This window comes from Triticum urartu, chromosome 7A (assembly GCF_056163025.1).
Source record: "Triticum urartu cultivar PI428250 chromosome 7A, HENAU_Tu73, whole genome shotgun sequence".
Taxonomy (NCBI): domain Eukaryota; kingdom Viridiplantae; phylum Streptophyta; class Magnoliopsida; order Poales; family Poaceae; genus Triticum; species Triticum urartu.
The window spans coordinates 693,799,049-693,809,922 of NC_141879.1; the positions used below are offsets into that span (position 1 = coordinate 693,799,049).

The window sequence follows — 10,874 nt, forward strand, 5'->3', positions numbered from 1 at the left end:
TATGCGATTCAGAAATTTGTGTGTGTGCTTATGTTGTCTGAGAGACGCTTTGTATCCTGCGTTTCTTCGTGTTCGTGTCAGAGCAAGTGTTACAGGAGCGGTCGGGTCTTAGTTTTGAAATCGGATTACTGTCGGAGGTGGAGAGGTGGAGAGTAGTTGTCAGTTCGTCGTGCTAGTTCAGACCGGTTCCTAGGCTCCTGTGTTGTTCGTCGGTTGTTCTCTGATCTCAAACGGCTAGCTTGTTCGTGTTAGCCTAGATGCTCCAGTTCCTATGTCGATTCTAATTGTACCAGCTAGCTTGTTTCACTTTCATCGGGCTAGATGCAGGGGTGGTTTTGTTCTGATGGGTGTTAATTTCTGTTTGGTTACTTCCTATCATGCTCTGTTTATGTTCCCTTATATGTTGATGTGTGTTCAGGGGTGCCATTTCGAGCAGGCAGGCATAGCAGAAAGTTTTAAAAGAGTGCAAATCATGTGGCTTGCTGCTTGACTAATAGAACACATGCTGCTGCTACTGTAGGACAAGGTTTCCTTCTTTTATTCCTCGTGTTGCTATTTCCATTTTCATATAGGAGTACTAGATGAGGTGCCGCTAGTCTTCTAGATTGCATAGCATAACTCCATAATCGTGTCATTGCACACTTGGGCATATATGATTCCGCTGTGAGCATAACTCCAGAGTTTATTTATCTGTGAAAGCATGATCATCACATGTTTTTTGTCAATGCTGCTCACTTTTTTCATGTCCCTTTTGTTTGTCCTGTTAAATTTTATGGAGCAAAATTTGTACTCACTCTGGTTAAAATATCAAGAATGTTGACTTCTGTATTTGTCGCTATGTAAGCCATACACTTGGGAAGCCTGGGCGTGATTAGGATTTGGATTGCATATAGATTTTATGCTATGCTTGTTTATAACCTGGTTGTTGCCTAATATAGTGTAAATCTACTAATTTTGTAATTTAATTTATGTTCAACGCAAGTAGGTTTTGTTTGCAAGTGGTATCTCTTTTGCGTGTGCATGAACATTCACGCTGTCAATTTTTCTTACCATAATCATTTACCGTGGTGTTTAACAATACATTTCTACTGTTCTTTGTTCCCTTTTGAGGTTCACTGACTCTATTATGCATGAGATATGATATCAATTACTGATGTCCAGTCACTGAAATGATGCTTTTCTTGCTTTGCCTAGACTTTGTGACAAGAATAAGCAGGTGTCTGTGTGCCTGCAAACTTGTGGGTAGTGCCGTAGTGATGATGATCTAACTAGCTTCCTGTTTTCAGGAATGAAGATCTGAATTACCCTCACCCCTCTACAGAAATCAGTTTACTCATTCAGTTTCTGGAACTTCTTTATAGCTTTCTGAGTTTACTTCGGCCTTGCATGTATTAGCTTTCTGTCTGTACCCTTATCTATGTATGTTTCTTTGTGTGTTTCTTGTGTGCAAGCAATCCATTGTGTGTGTCTGACTGTGTGTGTGATGTGCCCCTATCTATGTATGTTTCTTTGTCTGCTTCATGTGTGCAAGTGCTCCATTATCTGTGTGTGATTGTGTTTGGCTGATTGGATGGGGTGATTCTGATTGTGTTACTATGCTTATATGGTTTGTCCAATTGGTTTCTTGTTCATGCTTTTCTTGTGTTCCAATGTCGTCTCCCCATATGTGGGGATGTGTTCAAGGATGCAAACCATGTAGGCCGTTTTGAGCAGGCAGGGATCCGGAGACGTGCACTAGTCAGGCTTTTCTCTCCTGCTGATAGATGATGATAGGCTGAGCAGAAAAGTTTGATTCTTGTAACACTCACTTGCTTGGCTTCCACTCCTTTGCGTGGCCGGTTTGGCATCCAATGCATCCCAAGCCCTTTTCCCTGTTTATCTCACTCAGTCATCACAGCACCCTTTTCCCTGTTTTTGTTCCTTTTTTTCTTATCATAATAATCATGTATACCGTGGTGTTTGACAATACATTTTTTGTGATACGTTATGTCTTATGTGGATATCATATTCTTTTTTGTATTACTGCTGTCCATTCACTGGAATAATGCTTTTCTAAGTATTTCGGGTAGGATATAGACAAATGTCACATTTGCTCTTCCTTGTGTTGCTAAGGACACTGACGGGCGGGGTTTGCTTACAGCACATGTATATTTATGTTTTCTACATTTTGTGATGTTGTTGTCTGTAGTCCCAAAACACTTATTTAGCCATGTTTTCCTTGTTCACTTCACAAGATTATGTATTCATGCTGATAGTATGTTGCTCTTTCCAGGACCGATAATTCTGATAGTATGCTGATAGTATGCCAAGGACTGCTCAGGGTTCCTATCGCTTTCTGTTTTGCCAACTAAGGTAATCGAATTTTGATCTTCGGCTTGCAAATTTATAACCTTATGGGAGGGAAAGGTTTGCATGTACATGAGCTCTGATTATCTACATATATACTTGAATTGCTTTGGATTTGTTGGAGTACTATTCTACATGATGTTCTCCATGATTCACTTGATCTGTTAATTTGAGTATTTTCCTGATGAGTTCTTTAGGTTCATCTTATGACACAAAATACAATTTTGGTACGTGCAGACTCTGAAATTTGGTGATAAAGAAAAGGTACCTCCTAATTTGCTCTCTGGCTCTCTTACACTTGTCTTTGTTTATATAACAGTAGTGGCCTCCTGGCTTGTAGTTGGGTAATGCAGAGAGAGGTTTGGAATTGAAGAACTAAAATAATGCAGAGTTGAAGGTTCTGAACGGGAAGCTTGAACAAATAGTTTATTTTTTTCACATGTCTTTGATTAGTTTCATCCTATCTATCTCTGTTTCTTGTGTGTGTCTATGTGACTGTGTGTGACTGACTGTTTGTATGTGTGACTGATTGTGTCTGTGTCTAACATTGTGTCTGTGTGACTGTGTGTGACTGACTGTTTGTGTGTGTGACTGATTGTGTGTGTGACTGATTGTGTGTGTTTCTTTGTTTGTTTCTTGTGTGCAAGTGCTCCATTGTGTGTGTGTGTGTTGACTGTGACTGTGTGTCATTTTATGACTATGTATTGATTGTGACTGTGTGTATGTGTGTGCGTGTGTTGACTGTGACTGCGTGTCATTGTGCAAGCACTCCATAACTACCTATGCATGGAAATTTCTATAAGGTCATGGGCATGTAATTTAATGACCTACATACCTCTGTAGTTGGTAGTATCATTGCCCTTTGGACACTCTTCAATGCATTGCTGTATATTTTCCTGCCACAAGTATGATGTTTGTGCTCAGAATGATGTATATGTAGAATCCAGGGTGGATGGAGGTTTTCATGATGGCTAATTTGATTTGTTATGGTTCTTATGTTGTGCTTCTTGTGTTTGAACTGAAGCCGTGGATCACTCATAACCTGATCTGTGTTTGTATGGTAACCCCTCTCGAATTTAACTCCTTTCAAGTTTGTACACAATATTTATGCATATCCCACATTTTAGCTAGTAATACCATGCTTCTTTGGATGTTGTTCTATATATGAAAGTGTGGTGAGCTCACATATTGTGTCAGTATCTACCTACGCAGCTGAATTATTTCCGGATAGGACAGAGGTGCAATGTTTACATCCATGGCAGAAGGTTCTTTAACACTGAACTCATCAAAGGTCCTTGGACTCAAGAGGTTTGTCATTGCACTCCTGACTTTGCTCGAGAAAAAAAAGATTTTGCACATTTTATAGTTATATTTATGATATTTTTTCTACAGGAAGATGACAAAGTTATTGACCTTGTAAACAAGTATGGACTAACAAAATGGTCGTATTGGAAGTTATTTCTTTTGATTATTTTATTTTTATATGGTTTGCTGAAATGCATTTTCCCCCTATGTGCAAGGTAAACACACTGGTAACAATTCTCTGTCGATGCATTGCAGGTCAGCTACCAGAACTTCCTGCTGCTGATCCTGGGATGTTTCCGAACATGCTCCCGAACACGTTCAATTTATCCGCTCTAGGACAGGTGACTACTGTGCTCCTTTTATGATTCAGTGTAGCTAGTAGTCAAATCATGGATAGTCCATTCTTTCATCACAACGCGACCAGATTCACTCTGATTTGCAGTTTATTTGGTGATGGCAGAATGAACCCACCTGTGATCTATTATGCTTCTTTATTATTCAATGTTTTGTTATTACTTTCTAATTCTTTCTTTCCTTTGCATCGATCCACTTGCTATGCAGCCACTGCCACGACACAGTAGGTATGCTCGATTTTTTCCTTTGTGCTTGAGACTTTTCTTGTTCCGGATGCATATGTCTAACTACTATTTTCTTAGGTTACTCGGCATTCTCGGCGTGTTTACTTTGGTGGACTTCGTCCGATCGCTAATGAACAGGTAATTGCCTTGAGTAACTTGTTGTTTCTTGGCGTTTCTTTCTCTATTCGCAGTCTGTGCTAACTATTTTGTTCTTCTTTCTGCAGACGGTTGCTCTATTCTTCAATCAAGTTGTGGCTGCTGTTGAGGGAAACACATTTGGTCTAGGTGATGTAGTTGTTAATATGAAGCTGATTTTTGAATTCATTCAAAACATCATAGTTGTTAATATGAAGCTGATTTTTGAATTCATTCAAAACATCTTAGGTGGCATAATCATCTGAAACCAAACATATGGAAGGATGCTTGGACTACTGAGGAACATGCACTGATTAATGTCATCAGGTATTTGGGAATAAATGAGCAAAAATAGCAAAAGTTATTCCTGGAAGGTACTGCATGCCAAACAACTTACATTATGGGTCTTGCTTGTAGTATTAGCTTTCTGTTTGTTCCCTTTCTATCTCTTGTGTGTGTGACTGACTGTGCATGTGTGACTGACTCTGTGTGACTGCTACTGTGTGTGTGATTGAATCTGTTTGTGACTGTGACTCTCTGTGTGACCGACTGTGTGTATGTGTTTGAATTAGTATTGCATTTGCTTGATGGTGTGTGATGTATGCTTTGCTTGATGGTGTGTCTTGGATGCTTTGCTTGATGGTGTGTCCTGAATGCTTTGCTTGAATGATTGGTGTTGTATGTTTTGTTTGTTGTGGTGTAACACTGCCTTTGCCGGTCCCAAGCCCGGATGTGAAAATGTGGAGGGAGCTGCATTGATATTGCATTTGCTTGATTGTGTGTCATGTATGCTTTGCTTGAATGATTGATGTTGTTGTATAATTTGTGTTTTGTATTGTTGTGGTTTAACATTGCCTTTGCCGGTCCCAAGCCTGGATGTGAAAATGTGGAGGGAGCTGCAGTTACCTTCTTTGTATTGTTTGCATTACACACAGTTTGCATTACCTTCTTTGTCGTTGCTGTCCTGATTGAACATAATGTGATAGCATGTGATGAAGCTTTGAAATGCATCCTTCCTTGCTATGAAAAATCTAGGCATGCCAGGAACTTCGTGATTCCTCTCTCAGGTTGTATGAGGTCAGTGTTTTTTTCCCGAACAATATGAGGTCGGTGTTTACTTACGATAATACCAAAGGGAAGCGAATGTTCGATTGTCTGGGTGGTGTATGGAAATGCAGTGCTATCTGTTCGGCTGTATACAAATTTTCTAACCATAGAATTTGTCTCGTGTCCTAAATTAATCCTACTGGTTCTAAATCTTGTCAGTGTGGATGTTCTTTTTCTGCTAATGTATATTGTCAAGTAAAAATGTCAATTGTTTGTCCCAAGCAACTGGGCGCTGCTAGCTAAGGAAAGTTGAGTGAGTGATGTCCTGAACACTATAGAACTGACATCAGTTCTATACTGATCTTGTGTGAACGCACTCTGCGCCCTCGGATGCATCTCACGGATCTTGGCGGCAGGATCGCCATGTGAAGCGCAGAAATTGTTTGCGCTAGTTGACGGCTGAATGACTCACGCTCCTCCCCGCAGGTAATTCTTTTTTTGGGGGTGCCCCGCAGATAATTCAATATGGTTTTTTTGTTTGCGCTGGCGATTCGAGCGTCTTTGATCGCTCGGAATCAAGTTCATTGGCTCTAGCATTAGGCTAAGGCGTATACTGCTCTGCCACCCCCTCTCCTCTGTTTTCTGTAGGGTTCATTCCCCCGTGGGGTTCGATGGATGTTGAGCGGTTGACATGGCGGCGACGATAGTTTTTTATTCACTCGACAACCGGAGGTTGTCGACATGGCATCGCAATTGCTATCGTCGCGGTGGTGATTTGCGGTGTCAGGATAGGGTTACCAAGATGTTGGAGTTGTCGCGATGGGATGGGGAGGGCCGTAGTGTGCTTCTCTTTTGATTTCTCCACGGAGATGCCACATATGTTGTAATTTACTAAGTTTATATTAATATAGTGTGGCATTCAGCGAATCAACATGTAGTTGGATGGTTAGGAGGACAGTGGTATCATCAGTCCACCAAAGTTCAGGTACTAGATTTGGCATTAGTGCTCACATTTTTCTGAATTTATTTCAGGCTTTTCGACGATGTTCGTTCAATGGAAGAAGATATTTTCCTCGACTACGAGGCACATGTGATGACTTCGTCAACCTTAAGATGATATACCAACTCGGTCTCTCGGCGGTGCTCATAGGGGTAGGGTGTACGCGCGTGTGTTTACAAGGGTGAATGTATGCTCGTGTATTTGATCGACTTTTTTTTTCTTTGAGACGTGTGTTTGAGTGACTTTGTTCAAAAAATAATAATAGTGTGGCATTTAAAAAGAAAAGAAAACGTCACTTACTCTCCGGAAAGGAAAACGCGGAGGAACGAACGACAAAGGTAACCGTCGTGCGTGCGCGCCAACCGCCGGTCGTCCAAAATCCCGTGCGATTTCTCTTCTCCCGCGCGCCATGTTACTCCCCCTCCACTCTTTCCTTCCTTCGGGCTCCTCCGCAACGGCAAGCGAACTCGATCGAACTACATCATCTAGCCCTCCGATCCTGAAGTCAATATATGCTGATGGCGACCGGCGATGGGGCCGATGGACTAGGGCTCGACGACGACTCCTTGCCATTGCAGGACAACTTCGACGACGTGCTGCAATTGCTTGACGACTTCCCCGACCCTGACACCGCCCCAATTCCCCTGCCCGCACAGATGCACCACGCGGACCAGCCTGCGTGCAGCCACAGTTTCTCCGGCGACGGTCTTCGCAACAACTCCACCGGCGACGGCACTCCAGGTGTCGCTCAGCCTAACGAATTTCCAGTCCACAGTGACCCATCGACGTTCTCCACTGCAGCGGGTGTGTTGGATTGCAGCGGCTGCCATGTGCTACGAGAAGTGGTGCATTCCAACGGTTGGAGAATGATTTATATCATAATACTAGTAAAGCCTTTAGAGTATGAATCTGATCTTAATTTTACATGTGCCTACGAATTTCTAGGGCCGGAGTTGACAAAGCTCTCAATCCATGGCGCGCCCGGCTTCTTCAACCATGCAACGCTAGATCGTTGTACCAACTCCGAGGGTTTGGCTCCGAGAATAGCGCCTCGATCGCACATTGAGTAAGTACTACATACCGTTCAACATCAATTTACAGAATATTATATTTCCGCAGACTAAATTTGCGTTTGCGTGGTGCAATCTGATCACGCAGTTTCAGAGACCGGGACTACGAGTGGGTGAGGCACTTCCTGACGGACTACGCGCTGCGGCAAGCCGCCGGCAACTACGCCGTCGTGCGTGACTCGCTCTCGTTGTTCCTCGACGTCCTCTGCACGACCATGAACCGATGCGTGCAGGGCAACGATGGCGACCACGACGATGAAGGAACAGCGGCGAGAAATGGTGGCCATGGGCAACCCACCGTCGACGTCTTTGCTGCCGCCGTCCAGCCTGCGATGCAGAGAAACACAGAGCCAGAACCTGCAGGTTTGCTTTTGCAAAGGATTTCGATTCGGTTCTAGTACAAAAAATCAACCATGACCGGCCGTCTGGCGTGTATATATGTAGGGCCATCTCCATCTCCACCGAGTAATACCATGGAGTTGCAAGTTCAGCCACAACCCTTCCAGCCGGTAGTCTCAGGCAGGAGCGTACTTGCCTTACAGGTATGTCGCTGACACTATATGTGTCAAGAATTAAGGAAAATAGACTCTAGTGTATGTACGTACCAATACCATTGTAACACTATTGGGAATTTGGATGCATATATGCTAGAGGGAGAGAACCAGGAAGATGCAGTTCCATGACATCGCACCCTACTTTCACCTCCCCATCGTCGAGGCAGCCGAAAAGCTCGATATCTGTACCACCGTTCTGAAAGGAGTCTGCCGCAGGGTCGGGGTACAAAGATGGCCGCATCGAAAGGTCAGTATGCTTCTAAGTCTAACCTTGTCTTATTTTCTGTGGATGTAGTTAATTATGTCTCCGTGACATGCATTTTTCTCCACAGGTGAAAAAAATAGATAGACAAATAACAAAACTCATGAGATCGGGTAATGGAGTTTGGGAAAGGAACGAGATTGAGCGGTTGAATGCTGAGAGGAAAAGAATTTTCTATGCCCTTGAATAATTAAGGACGCTGGAATTGTGGTTACACTTGTTTTCACGCATCCGTTGTGCCCAAAATTATATGTGAGAAGTAACTATTTGTAAACATATACTCCCTTCGTTCCTAAATAATTGTCTTTCTAGACATTTCAAATGGCTACCACATCCGGATGTATGTAGACATATTTTAGAATGTAGATTCACTCATTTTATTTCGTATATAGTCACTTGTTGAAATATCTAGAAAGACAAATATTTAAGAACGGAGGGAGTAGTACTTTGGTTGTATATATAGGAGGCTAATGGTATGTGAACCAAGAGATTGTTGTTGTTTCAGTATGACTTGAAGTCTATTTTATTTACTTTCATCGAAACGATTCTTCAGTATCAAAAATCACCAAATTAGGGCCTACTTCATCTTGTCTTAACCTCATGTTCGTATGGATGTTATGTTGTGTTTTTGAGTCTTGACCTAAAATAAAGTGACCAGAACCATTTTTAGAGGCACAACATCATTTCTTGTAAGTTGTAACAAATAAGGATATGTTTGTTCCCGTACATAATAATAACAAGCAACTTAATATGTACTTCTTCCGACCCATAATATAAGATAACGACAGAGGGAGTACATGTTTGATGGTCTCTCTGAGGCCCCATAGCTGGGCCTAGCTCACACTACAAATGCCTCAGAGCCACACCCAGCACCGCTTCTCTCTCTCTCTCTCTCTCTCTCTCTCTCTCTCTCTCAATACAAATACGGTCTTTTACACATGGGTACAACAAAATAGATGAACGGAGAAAAACAATGGATATGAAAAAATAAAGGCATGAACAAAACAAATGAGTCATAACTGATGAGCATGTGTGGCCTCTTGTTGTAACTGAAATTGAGGTTGTTCGTTCACTCGGCCGAGTTCAGTCTGTCAAATAATGTGGGTATGTTTAGATTGCTAGCGAATACTACCTTACCAATTTTTCGGGGGTGAACAAAATATTGGTCCTCATTTGAATGGTTGACAATTTTTTGGAACGGCAATGCTTCATCAGTAACTCTAGTACATTTTATTACGCAATGTTGGTCAACACATGGGAAGAAAAATATCAATCAAAATTTTGGTAGGACAAACTTGAGCACGGAAAAAACACACCCTGCATATGCTAAATCCGAGAATCATAACACTTGGTATATAGGTGCCCCATTTTATTTATAAAGACAAAACTCTAAACTCCCAACGATCTTAATGAACTACCAGCCCATTTACCCTCTATTCTCGATACACTCGCTTTCGTTTTCTGGCTGCTTTAGAGAAACCAGCAACTGCTCTTCTTTTAAAAAGTTATGAATTTGAAAAAAAATGTGAATTTGAAAATTAGAATTCATGAATTTGTAATAGTTCATGAAATAAAAAGAAGTTCCTGAATTTGAAAAAATATTACAATTTCAAAATAAGACCAAGAATTCCAAATGGGAATTTTTTAATAAAAAATTGAAAAAAGAATGAAAAAACAAAATGAGAAAAAGTAAAACAAAAAACATAAGATGAGTAAATCCGACCGAAAATAGAAGAAACACCAATCCAAGCTTCCCAAAACAGAACTTGGGTAGGAGAAAAAACAGGACATAAACTTCCGTAAATCTGAGACTGGGCGAGGCCGGCCCATACAAAACCGGACCGATCTAGCGAGCAGCCGGCTGCTTGCTAGTCGTGCCGAGCGGCCGGTCTAAAACAAACAATTTTAATCCCTAATCCATAAAAGCTAATAGTTTGTCCTTTTCAATTGATAAAAAATACTACTATAACAAACATGTGAACAGATATGAACCTATTTATTTTAGGTTTTTAAATTTTTAAAAAGTCATAACTTTTAGATCACACTTCGGAATTAAGATCCGTTTTCATCGTTGGAACCTTCGCGACGTGCTCTTCAAAAGTAAATCCCATATGGGAATGTTTCGACGAACTAGTCTTCCTGCCAACTAAATATCAATGTGTGCAACTAGAGTACATGCAGCGCCAACTAAGCATATGCGCGTGCCAATAGTCCTGAAGCAGGCTAGACATCAATGTGTGTGCAACTAGACTACATTGCCGCGCCAACTGAGTATATGTGTGTGCCAATAGTCCTGTCAACTAAACATCAATGCGTGTGCAACCAGACTACATTGCCACGCCAACTGAGCATATATGTGTGTAACTAGTCCTGCCAACTAAATATCAATTTGTGTGCAATTAGATTACATTGCCACGTCAATTGCGCATATGTGTGTGCAACTAGTGTCCTGCCAAATAAAACATCAATATGTGTGCAATTAGATTAAATTACAAGCCAACTGAGCCTATGTGTGTGCAACTAGTGTCCTGTCAACTAAATATCAATGTGTGCACAACTAAACTACGTTACATGCCA

The 10,874-nt window shown here is 41.6% G+C and overlaps 1 protein-coding gene and 1 long non-coding RNA gene across 2 annotated transcripts; both read left to right on the top strand.

The window, feature by feature from the left end:
• Positions 1-2,412: 2,412 nt before the first annotated feature.
• On the top strand, positions 2,413-4,456 carry LOC125519856 (uncharacterized). Its single transcript, XR_015611477.1, has 4 exons — positions 2,413-3,654; positions 3,907-3,992; positions 4,213-4,232; positions 4,308-4,456. It is a non-coding gene; the product is annotated as an uncharacterized LOC125519856 (long non-coding RNA).
• Positions 4,457-6,833: 2,377 nt separating this feature from the next.
• LOC147961626 (uncharacterized) lies at positions 6,834-8,835 on the top strand. The gene is made up of 6 exons (XM_087537000.1): positions 6,834-7,269; positions 7,357-7,477; positions 7,570-7,844; positions 7,926-8,023; positions 8,133-8,282; positions 8,368-8,835. The coding sequence occupies exons 1-6, from the start codon at positions 6,924-6,926 to the stop codon at positions 8,485-8,487; spliced, it is 1,110 nt and encodes a 369-aa protein (XP_087393126.1). The 5' UTR covers positions 6,834-6,923; the 3' UTR covers positions 8,488-8,835.
• Positions 8,836-10,874: the final 2,039 nt, after the last annotated feature.